The 14519-nt window shown below is 40.3% G+C and overlaps 1 protein-coding gene and 1 long non-coding RNA gene across 2 annotated transcripts; one reads left to right on the forward strand and one right to left on the reverse strand.

The window, feature by feature from the left end:
- The first annotated feature begins 3566 nt into the window (after positions 1-3566).
- atp5if1a (ATP synthase inhibitory factor subunit 1a) lies at positions 3567-6529 on the forward strand. The gene is made up of 3 exons (XM_053641132.1): positions 3567-3723; positions 5296-5408; positions 6261-6529. Exons 1-3 carry the CDS (start codon positions 3655-3657, stop codon positions 6400-6402), a joined length of 324 nt encoding a protein of 107 aa, XP_053497107.1. The 5' UTR covers positions 3567-3654; the 3' UTR covers positions 6403-6529.
- On the reverse strand, positions 6335-14431 carry LOC128617905 (uncharacterized). The gene is made up of 3 exons (XR_008387635.1): positions 12652-14431; positions 7957-12282; positions 6335-7862 (listed from the first exon to the last, which is right to left on the reverse strand). It is a non-coding gene; the product is annotated as an uncharacterized LOC128617905 (long non-coding RNA).
- Between the last annotated feature and the right edge of the window lie 88 nt (positions 14432-14519).

Raw genomic sequence — 14519 nt, forward strand, 5'->3', positions numbered from 1 at the left:
TTCTTGCAAGATTATTGAGTGCGTCTGAGAAGATGAACAAATGAAAGAATTGTCATGGTAAGCTTTAGTTTAAAGATAACTTAGAATTTTTACTTGTTTACATGCTCATACTTTTTTCTGTCTCTCTATCTGTCATTTTCTAGCTTTAGGAGACTGTTTATTAAAATATTCCACTTGACTTTGTTCAGTCATACTGTCATAATGATAGTTGGCCAATGATGATGATAAAGATGATGATGGTGAATGTTACAGTCACAGTAATCAGAATACAATATGATTTCCAACAACTTCATTCTCGTTAAACCATTCAGTGACTCCTCCTTCCCTGTAGATGGGGGTGGGGTCAGCCTGAACAGAACCACGCCCATCAGGAGAGAAATGTTGTATCATAAGATGTACAGTATGTCAGTCAGGAGAACTTTGTATTGATTTGCAGTGACGCTTCCTTCTAAGGCGACAAGTAGAGGTAAACCATCAGCAAACTATATAAATAAATACGTATTATATTTTTGAAAAATGAAAGAGCCACTAGGTTTTCTTTTGTCAGTTCATCCAGCTTCGGAAACTCTCCAAGCTTCCAAGTAAAAACATTTCTTTTTGTTTTGTGTACTCACTATTTACTGTCTTTATTGTGATGCATAAGTAACAAAATGTGTGTGTGTGTGAAAGCATGTTCGTGATTTGAATGCACATCGGAGAGTGTGTCATACTTTTGTGAACAGAACAATAACCAAACTTTGTTTTTTTATGTCTTTCAAGCTGTTATAATCTGTCTTTCAGGACAAGTTAAAATCTCTGTGGGCTTGTCGATTTTCCCATAAACAAAAGGAAGCATGAGAAAGATAATTTGCCTTCAGGGTCTCCCACTGTTAGTCATAATGATAGTTAATATTCACGTAATCGAAGTTAGTGCCAGACTGAGAGTGCAGGAAGTTCAGGGTGTAAGAAAGGGTCCAGGTCCCCCTTCCTCATCATTATGACTCCCGAAAAGAGAGCTCTGAATGTCATGGCGGAAATACGCAGGTCCCTGTAGAGAAGGTATGAATCACTGTGAGTCAGTATGAATCATTTCAATCAGTCGTCTAAAGTTCGGCTTTGTTCACAGTAGGAATGCGGGACAAATTGCTTTATGCATTATACTTTGCCTGAGTTTTCTCCATCTTCAGGCTGGAAGGAAGGGAGACACACATAACCAATTAGCCACTCTGAGATATAAACTCACATGCCTATGGTTGTAAGGTGGCAGCAGAGGTGCAGCTAGGGGGATGGATTTCAGTTTTCAACCCCCCTGAAATATTTTCCAGTTCCAAATGGTTACTCGTGGACAATTAACATAACACATACTGTATTTCACAGTTCATTATATATGCGATTTGTGAACATCATAATAGCATCGACGTTTTTAACATAACACGTTTTGTGTGCTATAATGACATTCATAAAAGGTCAACAGAGTCTTCATATTTATGATTCCATATATTTCCTGCCACAATGCAGGTAATATGCATTTTTCCAATTTCCTCCACCAAAAGTACATGAGCGTGTCAAGCTTCTCAACTGAATAATACAGATCACATGGTGATTTTATTTATATATTTTCTTCCCCCCCGAAATGAATTCCTGGCTACATCACTGGCTGGCAGCTTGGTTTGTGATTGGACACAAACTTTGTTTTGAATGTGCAAGGGCAATGCACAGTTCATTGTCTAAACACTGAGAATATCACAAGATTACGTTTCCAGCACTACACCAGGTATGAGTGTGTGTTCCAAAGATGTGATTACTTAAACGATTAAAAACCTTTGAAAGTGTGTTTGAAATTGCACGCGGGAATTCAAGTGAAGTCGTGACATCATGCGAATAATGATGTAATAAGTCTAAATTTTAATTTAATGTCTAGTCTAAGATAATAATGTAATACTTTTATCAAAAATTTATCTATTTGACATTGCTTGCATCAGCCATTAATTTTTTATTGGCCTTTACTTTACTGGTCCAAATTTTAAACACACAGAGCTGTCATGTAAAAGTTATACATGCTACACTTACTTAACTTCTTTTGACCAATATATGCCTTTAAGGGCTTGAAAAATGAACCATCTTCAATACATTTCCAATCATTTTGTCTGGAAAGCTTTAAGCCTTCGTGAAGTTTTGTCTTAGTTCACTGAAACTTAAACTTAGTGCTTTGTAACAGCAGATTATTACAATCTGTGGAAACTATCATTACTGTACATACAGGCTACACATTACACATATTGCAGATATTTAAGTAGATGGACTGTAAGCCTCCTCACCCAACATTAGTGCCTGACTGATCACAAATCCACACCAAACTAGAGGAAAGCCTTCCCGGAAAAATAGACGTTATTATAACAGCAAAGTGGGTATTGAATCTGGAATGAGATGTTCAGCAAGCACATATGGGTGTGATGGTCAGGTGTCCACAAACTTTTGGCTATATTTTGTATCTATGTTGGTTGATCTAACATAAATATTCATTTAAAGTTCTTCAACTGGAAAGCATAAAAATAGGTTCCATGTTGTCATGATAGCAAATAAACTCTATAAACAGAGCATTTGCATGCTAATTAGCTAGCAACACACCTGGAAGCTGTAACTCATCGTGTCCCTTTTTGCCCTTTTATGATATAAGTTTAGGAGAAAACCGGAGTACCCGAAGCAAATTCCGCACACACAGGCTGGACATGGGATACAAACCCCCAACCCCCTAGGTGCAAGGCAAACATGCTAACCACTAAGCCATCGTGCGCCCAGTGCATCACCTTATACTCTCTAAGACCTCTGATCTTGCCTTAGGACCAATAATCTACACTTTATTGCCTATGAGTTCTGCTCACAGAAATTGGTTTTGGTTTGGTGCCAATGTGCAAGATTAAACAGTATGTCGAACATACAGTGCATCATCTTTTATGACGAAAGGCAAAATGGGGCCGAATATCGTACAGTGTAAACCAGGCTTACATGATTCAGTCGAATGTAGAAATATCTCAACAAACAAACAAATAAATCCATCCACTTTTGGTCAACTTAACCTACACAGGGTCACAGGGGAGCCAGGAGCCTATCACAGGGTACTCAAGACACAAGGCGGGGAATACCCTGGACCCATCACAGGGCACAATCGCACACACACTCACACATCCATTCACACACTACAGACAGTTTGGAAAATGCCAATCAGCCTACAACGCATGTCTTTGGACTTGGGGGCGGGGGATCCAGAGTACCTGAAGGAAAACCCCAAAGCATGTGGAGAACATTGAAACTCCATACACACAGGGCGGAGACAGGATTTGAACCCCCAGCCCCGGAGGTGCAAGGCAAACATGATAAATTAAACAAACAAACAAACAAATAAATAAAAATAAATTTGAATAATAATCATGATAATTTATAAATATTACATGTATTTTCATAAATTTAATATATTTATAATATTTTTTATTTTGTCAGGCAGGCGAATTCAATTGCAATGCCTCACACGACCACCAGGTGGCAGTTAACATACCTCACGCACTATGACGTCACCGCCTGCCAAAGTTCATAGAGGCGTTCGAGCACTTCCGTGTTTAGCTCGGAGACAAAAGGGCATTGAAGCCACTCTTGGCAGTTAGTTTGGTGTTTGGAATCATGGCGAGGTTGTTGAGGAGCAGTTTACGGAGTTACTTCACCACTCAGATCCGCATGGGCTCGGACCAGGTATCTGCGTCTGTGTACTTGTGTCCCCCCCCCCCCCGCGCTTTTTTCTTTCTTTCATTTATTTAATATTATTAATATTTTGCAAGAAACAACAGTTGAAAGGCATTTGTTTTACAATTGGTTATTAACATTAAGTAACGACAATAGATTATGTACGTGGGCGATTTAGATCACTGATGTACAATAACAGACAGAAGAAAAGAAAAAAAAATACAAGACATTACATGTTCTCTTGCTGTGTCTGAATCCGCTCCCTATGTCCTATGTAGTGCACTATGTAGGGTGTCGGCCATTTTGTAGTGATGTCCGAATTCGAACTATGCATTGCTGATGGATATTATGTGGATTAAAATTCTTCAGTGAATAACTGGACATGTTTTGTTGACCTACAAATTCAAAAGCAAGGTCATAATCTCTGTTATGTAACTGAACACTGCCTTAAGTGAAGCACAATAACACCTGATGCAAAAATCCCCTGCTACTTAACAGGCCCATGTCATTGTGGGTGTGTTAATGCAGGGGAAACTATGGTGACCTGTGAGTATGTAACACAACAAACTAGAAAGACTTGGTGTGTCTGAATCAGCTCCTTAGCTCCATAGGTGGTGAACCAGTATGTGGTGTAGGAGAGTTCTGGCACTGGTAAGGATCCTGGCTCAGTACACCTTGGGACACTGAGAACTCCATTTCCTGCAACATGACCGTGTACTCGCCTTGTAAAACGTCACCGAAAATGAAAAGTGTACAAATATTTATTTTGTGGCATATAAATTCAACAGCTTAATCACACGCATTTCTGTCATAATACAGCAAGCAGGATTGTAGGCTAGCTAGTGGAGTTTAAAAAAAAAAATAATAATTTTTTTATATATATAATAATCATTGAACATTTAAAAGTGGTTAGACTCGAACAAACCATATATAGAATGTTAAATAAAGTTAAAAAGTGTTAAATGTAAGTAATCATTTGAGAGCTACAACAATGATAACAAGCCACTTACATTTGTAGATGAAGTTGGCTGGGAGTTTGTCCTTTCTTTTTTCAGAGGCTTCAGAAAACATGGTCACTTCCTGTAAGGGAGAGCATAGTGAGCTTGGATGCTCCCTGGTGCATTGTGGGACTTATTTAAGGAGCGAAAGTTCCAATGCACTGGAAGGATTTTGAGATCGACAGCTCTTAAAATGGCTGACTCTCTGAGAAATGCCCTGACTACTGAACTAGGGAGCTGTAATGATATGTGAATGACATTATTTTATATATATATTTTTTTAAAAAGCCAAAAAATTTAGGTTGATTGCAAACATCCTCCTCTCCATCGCTGCTGTCTCAGACTGATGCACACTGGAGCCAATCAGCAATGAAAGTGTGATGTTCATTAAGGACCCATCCTATCTGTTTCCCACTAATGATGTTTTTAATTGACTTTTGCATTTTTGATTTGTTGATGCATTTTTCATGTCTGGGCCACTGTTGGAAAATGCACAGGAGCAGAGTTGTAAGCCACTGAGTTTAATATGAATTAATATTAATTGTGTCATCATTATATAATCTCTCCCTGTCTGTTTGAGCAGCTGGGTGAATTGGGGAAAGGTGCAGGGAAAGGTGGAGGAGGTGGAGGCTCTATCAGAGAAGCCGGTGGAGCCTTTGGGAAGAAAGAGGCAGCTGAAGAGGAGCGTTACTTCAGGTATGTTACATTGTGATAAGCTCAAGTGCCTCTTGGTTATTTTGGTTAGTCAGTTTTCTCTTTAATTTGTTTTTTTTTTTTTTTTTTTCTCCCCTGAATATGTGTCCTATATAGTTGGAAGAATAAAAAATAATACATTAAGTTTGAAAGTTTAGTCTCCATGAAATCAAAGTTGGTGCTTTAGAGCTTTATGAATGAATATATTGATATGTATAATACACTATCCAGAAAAATGCAGGGAATTTTTGATGATTCATTCTGTACTTGTCCAATCAGATTGTTCTCTAGAAGGCACAACATATCAGGGAGGGAGTGAAGGAGAGCGAGCGAGCTGTCCTTAAAAGCTCAGTTCTCAATACAGTTATATATTCCTGCTTTGTGTTAAACATAAAACTCTTCCCTCTGTCCTTTAGGAAACCTGTTGCGTTCATTGCTGCAGGGAATTGTGAAATAAAAAAAAAATTAAAAATTTATTAAAAAAAATTTTTAAAAAAGTTTTTTTTTTGTTTGTTTAGCCACTGCTGAATTTTTGTAGATTTGGCAGGATGTGTGGCATATACCCAACACTCTTGGCTGTTGTGGCAATCAGTCAAGCCCTTTAACACACTACTTCCCTGACTATCGTTTCAAAAGAAAATACGTCAGTATACAGGATGGAGTTGCTTCACACATTTAAAATCTGTATCCTCTGTTTGTTTCTGTAAAGCTGCTTTGAGGCAATGACTATTGTAAAAACCACTATACAAATAAAATTGAATTGAATCTCTGCCTGTAAATATCTTGAGAACTTTGGATTGTTGAGTTACTTGACTGTGTGTGTGTGTGTGTGTGTGTGTGTGTGTGTGTGTGTAGGCAGAAGGAGAAGGAGCAGTTGGCCGCTTTGAGACAGCACCACCAGGATGAGATCGAGCACCATAAGAAAGAGATTGAGCGCCTGCAGCGCGAGATCGACCGTCACAAGGGCAAAATCAGAAAACTCAAACATGATGACTGAGCTGGCCCCGGTGACATGTTTGTGTGTGTTTCTACTCAAAGTGACGCCTGCTCCAAGAAGCAGCTCTTTACACTCTGTAATCTCTTAGTGCAGTCACAAATAAAGATAATAGGATATTTTCCAACTGGTTAAAGACTTGTTACTTGATACTTGTCCTGTTACGCTTGTGCGATCGGGAAAAGCCTAAGAGGTCAGGTCCTGGCATGAGAGATATTTCTAATAATAGTGCTTTTACAACTTATGACTATCTTTTTCAAGACCCTTCAGTCTTCTCTTCAGGAGGTGAAATGCTGTTCAACTGGGTTAAGGTCTTGTGATTGATTTGGCCAGTCTATAACCTTCCACTTTCCCCCTGATGAAGTCCTTTGTTGAGTTGGCATTGTGTTTTTTAAATTAATATTTTAAGAATGAAGCTCAAGAAGGCAGCATGATACATTAAGAGCCAGGGGGATTTAAACCTTTGAACAGGATGTTTGGTGTAAATTGTTAGTATTTTGTCTACGAGTCCCTTGGTTGTCCTCAGTGAAAAGATGGATCTGAACATCATGTAGCTGCTGTTGGAAAGGTGTCAAATATGCAGGATATGCTGGAAAAGCAAAGAATATATGTGTAAAAGAATATATCTATCTAGATAGATAGTTATCTCACACATACATAACCAAATAAATAGGGGAATATAAATTTATTGTGTTTTAGATCATTGTCTTGCTGCATGGTAAAGTTTCTCCTGATTAATTTGGATGCATTTCTCTGTAAATTGGAAGACAATGTTCTGGCAAACTTTTGAATTCATTCTGCTGCAACCATCATGAGTTACTTTATCAATAAAGATTAGTGAGCCTGTTCCAGAAGCAGCCATGCAAGTCCAGGCCATGACACTACCTCCACCATGCTTGACTGGTGAACTTCTATGTTTTGGATCATGAGCAGATAATTTCTCCACACTTCGGCCTTTCCATCACTTTGGTAGAGGTCAATCTTGGTTTCAGAACTTTTGTGGCTCATCTCTGTATTTCTTTGCGAATTCCAATCTGGCTTTCTGATTCTTACTGCTGATGAGTGGTTTGCATTTTGTGATATGGGCTCTATATTTCTGCTCTCGGAGTCTTCTTCAAATGGGGGGTTGTGATACCTTTACCTTTCCCCTGTGAAGGTTGTTGACGTCACTAACTGTGGTTTTTGGATTTTTCTTTACAGCTCTTTCAATGTTTGTCATCAACTAATGTTTTCCTTGGCTGTTCCCTGTCTGGTTGTCAGTACACCAGTGGTTTGTTTCTTTCCTTTTTTTTTTTTTTTTTTTAGGACATTCCAAATTGTTATCTTGGCTATGCCCAATACTCGTGCAATGGCTCTGATTGATTTTTCCCTCTTTTCTCAGCTTGTTTATCTCCCATAGATGGCTCTGGTCTTCATGTTGGTTTATTCTCTTTAACAACAAATGCGGTCTTCACAGGCGAGACCTAGGGCTCAAAGCAAGAGTAGACAATCAATTTAACAGGACACACCTGGGCAACAAGAAATATTTTTGACCACTTGAAAAAAGTTGTTTAACACCTTTTAGATGTAAATATGAAATTCTTCTGTCATCTCATGTTCATCTTTGGAGTGACAAATTGAAGACCTTTCTTCGATGTGTAGTGAAAACAATAGAATTGGCCAGGCGGTTCCAATACTTCTGGATAGGACTGTTTGATCACTTAATAAATAAACCAAATATATATTTGAGTTTTAGTCAAAAGTTGTCAGTGGATACAATTGGTCCAATTGATATGTCAAGCATAGCAATTTAATTAAATTTGCTTATTTATAATCTCAGCAGTATTTGCTGAATGGCAGTACTAAATAGACAAAGCTCAGTTCAATCAGTTATTTTTCTGACAAATTTTATTGTTTTTCTGCAGGGATAAACGTCTTTGATCATTTCCTATGTTTACTCTTGTACTGAGACTCCTCAGAAGCTGAAATTCATCATTTAGTGAAGAAATAAAACGGTTCCTGTTCTTGGCTGACAGGAGTGACCACATCAGGTTATGTCAAGGTTCAACTTGTTCTAGCCATGATTATTTGAGTTACCAGAGCCTCCTGGTCAGCTCGAAAACACTGGGTGTATGTTGTTTTTCCACACCATTCTGTGTAAACTCTAGAGACTGTTGTGTGTGAAAATCCCAGGAGAATATGAAGGTCACAGAGATCACATTTTCACCATTCTGATGTTTGATGTGAACATTAACTGAAGCTCTTGAACTGTATCTGCATGATTGTATGCATTGTGCTGCTGCCACACAACTGGCTGATTGGATAATTGCATGAGTCTGCAGGTGTTCCAAGTGACCGTTGGGTGTGAGGTCACATGCTTATTTGACAGATTTGTAGGAAATTTTATGCAGTTTTCTCCCCAAATGCCCCGTTTCTCTAGAATCATTGTGTTTTATACTCCAGTCTCTCTCTCTCTCTCTCTCTCTCTCTCTCTCTCTCTCTCTCTCTCTACATACTAATGTAGGCTGGAGCAGTTAATGTTCACAGAAATTAGCTAAAGTCTCCATAAAAGCTCGGGTATTTCAGTTGACTACTGAAAACCATTTCAGCAACGTTCAACCCACTGATGTTGTGCACAGTCCATGGGTCAAGGTGCAAGAGAAATACACTATGGCCAAAAGTATATGGACACCTAACCACCACTCCCATATGTGGTTCTTCACCAAACCGTTACCACAAAGTTGGGAACACACAATTGTATAGAATGTCTTTTTATGCTCTAGTGTTACAGTTTCCCTTCACTGGAAATAAGAGGCCCAAACTTGTTTCAATATGACAATGCCCATTTGCACAATGTGAGCTCCATGAAGACACGGTGTGCCAAGGTTGCGGTGTAAGAACTCAAGTATCCTGCACAGAGCTTTGACCTCAATGCCACTGAACACCTTTGGGATAAACTGGAACACTGACTGCATCTCAGGCCTCCTCACCTAACATCAGTACCTGACCTCGCTATTGTAGCTGAATAAGCACAAATCCCCACAGCCAAGCTCCACAAGTTTTACATCAGAACTTCAGAATCCTTTCACGGTTCAACTGAATTCATCATGAAACAGACGTAATGAAGGCACTAAGGCTGTTTTTGCAGATATAAAGTATCCTGTCGTCAAGCAAGCCCATTTTAATGTGAAATGAGAGTCGTCATGGTCAAAGGAATATTTACAATAGGTGTGAAATGGATGTCAATGGGTCGTCATTGTTGGTGGGAGAATCTGATACCCAGTCAGGTTTAGGATACAAGTCAGGTTGGTCATCATAGGGATCGTAATCAGTCTTTGTCAACATCAGCGTTTGGTCATTAGTGATTTCAACGAGCGTGAGCGACTGCTCCGAACGAGAGAAGCAATACAAGGCAAAATGAGCAAGACAAGAATAATTATTGCACCTATTGGCAGACAGACTATCCACGAGCCCCATCCCCCGAGTACTGAGTTCAGCCAATCAAACCCCGTCTCACTAGTCTGCGGAGAGTTGTGTATCGCAGACCGCATGTGTTCAATGATAGAATAACCATTATGTGTCTGCGTGACGAGGGGACGTGTGACGTTGTGTGGGTAGCACTGCTGACAATGATTCTTATGACCAAAGGTGATACAGAACAGTTTACAGAGGCGGCCAATATCTTGGCATACAGGCTTTTAACTACTAATTGTCGTCCAATCTGCAGCAATAGTCTACTAAAGAACTTTGCGGGCTTACGTGGGACCTATAGAAATCATATTGCCTTAGTCCCGTCACCACGATCAGCTAGATACCAAATTTGGGTAAAAGTGTGTGCGTCATGCACTCTTTCTGCTGCAACGATGTGATTGGCGTGATTGATCAATAAGTCTTCCACCCAATAAACTTCAATATCGCACTTTGATTTATCTTTCCATCTTAAGGGTCTATCCCCCGGACCCCTAGTGTTGTCGGGAACGGTCCCAGTGATTTGTAAGTTTATTTCTATGACCGGGCTTACTAACAGATACCACCTATTCCAGGAGAAGGGTGTACGATTAGGAATAGGTTTGTATGTATGAGTGGATGTGCAGGTCGACATCTAATGATTTGTGTCTTGTCTGCAACAGTAGTCTGTGGTCAGGGAGCTTTGGGGCGTAAGAGGTGAGGTAGCAAAGTCACGTCGTCTAACCTCTGTCCTGGTCACATGGCTATATAGTACGCACTAATGAAGTTCAGTCCTCCTAAGAGTACAGTTTCCGTGTCGTCAACATTTTCTCCAAAAACTACATGTCCGTGATTTCGAAGGGTACTAGATACCACTTAAGACTGTCTATCGTGGAGTCGCGTGGGATTGGTGTGTTGATGTGTCAGGGTGTAGTGTGTCGTGTGTGTGTGTATGCAGATCGTTGCTATTGAGCGTAGGTCCTCCTAGAGGCCTCTTGATAGAGAATTATGGTCTAGTTCTCCTATTGCAGTCCCGTCTTCTCCAGCTCAGTGCTCGGCGCTGGCACTCTCCTGCAGTGGCTCGCACGCATCCATGTGGCTCTTTGGTTGACTTTCACTGCTGAATGAGTGACAAAGAGAACCTGGAATGGTCCAGACCACCGTGGCTTGTTCCACCTGGTCATGCGGAAATCCTTGATCACGATCCACTCTCCAGGCTTCAGATCATGCAGCGGGCCCGTGGCTGGAGCTGGAAGTGCTGCCTTTACCTGCTTGTAGATAGAGTGCAGAGCAGAGGACAACGTTGCACGGTAATTTAACATTGCATCATCACATGCTGCAGCATCAGGAAGCGGAGCTGCCACAGGTCCAATTCCTGTGTGTGGAGGTCTCCCAAACAGTATCCCAAAGGGGCTAAGCCTATCCTAAGCCTGTTTCAGAACAGCATTTGCTCAGTCTGTTTTTTAGTGTCCCATATTCTCTCTCTACCACCCCACCACTAGCTGGATGATATGCACAGTGCTGCTTTAATTCAATACCCAAATATTCACCCACCTACTTAAGGGCATGGCTCACAAAAGGTGTGCCATTATCACTGGAGATTTTCATCATCACTACCATGTCTGAGTCCTGTTTGGACGTAGGGATGTGGCCTTCTCTAACTTCAAACCTCAACCCACGTTATGAGTTGCGCAAACATCGTAAAAAAAATTTTTTACGAGTAATTAGAGAAACCAGTGCTTTATCACAGCCATCATTCCCGCTTTTGGCAGGGACCATCGTCAACTTTGAAAACAAGGACAGCCCTGGGGGCACCGCCAAACTCCATCAACAACCGTGCAGCCTGCTTTGCGCAACACAGCCTTTTCCTTGTCTGTAGCTTGTGCTTGGAGGTCTGAAAGTTGTAAAGAATGAGTGATTATTTTCTTTTGAGTTTTGGGACCATATATGCAGCTGCTTGCTTTGCTGCACTGTCCGCTCGAGCATTTCCTAGGAAAACAGGGTCTAATTTGTTAGTGTGTGCATCACATTTGCATGCTGCAATAGTTTTGAGACTAGAGACTAGTTTGTGGTGGGCTATGTGTATTCCTGAACTCATCAGGAAGTTCCTGTGTTTCCAAATTGTCCCCAAATCATGTACTACCCCAAAGGCATATCTACTGTCTGTGTAGATATTTACTGACTGTCCCTCAGCATGTCTTCATGCCTCTATGGGGGCATACAGTTCAGCTGCTTGTGCTGAAAGGTTTGAAGGGAGACTTCCTGACAGACCGTCTCGTGTGTGGTCACTACTGCATATCCCACTCGATTTTTACCCGTCTTTGGGTCACGTGGCACTGATCTGTCCACAAAAGAATCAAATCTGGGTTTTCCAGTAGAACATCCTTCAGGCCGACTCTAGGGGAGCAGAGTTCGTTAGTCAGTACAGCACAATCATGTGGTTCTCCGTCTCTCCCTCTGTTGGAAGAAGAGTAGCAGGGTTAAGGACAGTACACCGTTTTATAGTGACATTCGGCATGTCTAGTAGTATAGTGTTATGGTGCAGCCACCGTTGGGTGGACAGGTGTGAGGTTTTCTGTTCAAGTAGGAGTAACAACACCTCATGTGGAACCAAGAGGTTCAATTCTGAGTAACCTACCAGGTCTCTGGATGCCACCACAACTTTCTCAGCTGCTGCTACTGCACATACACACGGGGGAAACCCTGCAGCTGCTGGATCCAACTTACCTGAGACTGAGCTGTCCAACCTGTCCCATATGCCATCTCTCTGAGTGGTGCTTCTAGAATGGTATAGTTTAGAATGAAAGATGCGAAACGAACACATACCTAGGAAAGATAGAACCTGTTTCTTCGTCAGAGGCTTGGGAATCTTCTGAATGGCAGATACTCTGTCTGCGGAGAGTTTCCTTCCACTGGTGGAGATGTAGTGCCCTAAAAATCTCACTTCTTTTTGGACATACTGTAATTTGGAGAGACTGGCTTTGTGGCCTTCTTAGGCGAGATGCCGTAACAATTTAATGGTGTCAGTTTCACAATGTGCCCTGGAGAAAGTGTGCATTTTAGCATTTGGTCGTATATCATTAGTGACTCTCAATTCCCTTAACACAAGCGAGTGACAGTGTAAGGACGTCCGTCAAATATAAATGCAAATCGAAACTGTCTTTATCAAGAGATATAATGAAAAAACGCATTAGCTAAATCTACGACTGAAAACCATTCGCTATTTGCTGGAACCAGGCTTAATATAGTGTAAGAATTTGGAACGTCTGGAGTGCTCTGTTTGACTGCTGCATTAATTGCTTGCAAATCTTGTACAAATCTCCATTCATCACGTTCTAGGATTTATTTATTTTTTTTGCTTCTCACACTTTTAATACTGGAGTGTGCACTGACGAATCAGGACAGGAGACAATGACCCCTGCTTTCAGCAGTGAATTAAATACTGGCCTAATTCCCTCAATAGCTTCTGATTTAAGAGGGTATTGAGATTGTCTGGGCCTAAAGTCAGATTTGGGCGTGATCACGACTGGTGGTGCACTTCTAATCAGGCCTCCGTCATGTTTCAATTGCAATTTTGCACACTGAGAAACAGATGAGGGCCCTGCCTGACATTTTTTCTTTCTTTTATGTGCCTCGCTCTGCCATTCAGCGAATGCCTTCCAGTCAGCCAAAAACTGCACTTCGCTCTTTGTTTTAGGGGTCTCTCTCTCTCTCCTTTGTCTCTAAATTAAGTTTCAGTTGTTCTAACTGTCTGTGACTAAAACTATCTTTTTCAGGGAAAGCACATTCTTTAGCCCATACATCATATTGACTCAAAAATCCTTCCCCATAATTCACACGCATAAACGTGATATTAGGATCAACATATGAGCACCCTGTACATACCATAGCATGTGTCACAGGATGTGTTTTGCTACATGTTTTTCCCATATTTTTCTTTGGTTTTTTTTTTTTTTTACAGCTTCTGTAACTTTCAAAGTTTTAATCAATTTAACATGCTATGAAAATCAAGTGAATATACATTCTCGTGCACAGACAGAAAAGGTTCAAAATGTATTCCAAATCTCTAGACATTCATTTAATCATATAAGTTATAGGTTCACTAGAGCAAACCTTAAAAATGTAAAAGAGGGCGAGTCCACATACAGCAATTTGGTAGGACTTAGAATTTTCTCTTCCCTTCTTTTTTTTTTTAAAGAATTTCTTTTGTTATTATTATAATTTTTTTTTTTATCTCAGTAAAATTTACTTGAGCGTTAAATTTGCCAAATGTATCATGTACCGCTGATATGATGGAATGAGTCAATGGGGCATGCCATTGATAATAATTCGCCGTAAAAATACTGCGCCTCTTGTGCTTCTTAATAAGTACTCTCTTTACTTATTCATTGCTCGAACCGGACTCTTTCCATTAGCAAATATTTTTACCATTATTATCTCTCTCTCTCTTTCTCTCTCTCTCTATATATATATACCCATCAGTATATAGCTTAGTTTTGAGGCTGTGATCTAAGAAACACCAATATCTCTGCTGTCACAGAGGCGAAGTTCCTGGAACTTCTTACAAGAAATCGCTCAATGTAATACGCGCATTTCTTATATCATTGACTTCCTTTCCATACAGACAGCAATACACAATGACTTTAGAAAATTCTAATTCTAAATTCTTGATGATTCCTACCAGTCAGTGGTAA

This window comes from Ictalurus furcatus, chromosome 14, assembly GCF_023375685.1.
Source record: "Ictalurus furcatus strain D&B chromosome 14, Billie_1.0, whole genome shotgun sequence".
In the NCBI taxonomy this organism is placed as follows: Eukaryota; Metazoa; Chordata; class Actinopteri; order Siluriformes; family Ictaluridae; genus Ictalurus; species Ictalurus furcatus.

What these genes read in the sequence shown, in the direction of transcription:
- atp5if1a (XM_053641132.1), top strand. Translation starts at nt 3,655, where the DNA reads ATGGCGAGGTTGTTGAGGAGCAGTTTACGGAGTTACTTCACCACTCAG. An exon ending in TCCGCATGGGCTCGGACCAG is followed by an intron (nt 3,724 to 5,295) that starts GTATCTGCGTCT and finishes CTGTTTGAGCAG; the next exon opens with CTGGGTGAATTGGGGAAAGG. An exon ending in GAAGAGGAGCGTTACTTCAG is followed by an intron (nt 5,409 to 6,260) that starts GTATGTTACATT and finishes GTGTGTGTGTAG; the next exon opens with GCAGAAGGAGAAGGAGCAGT.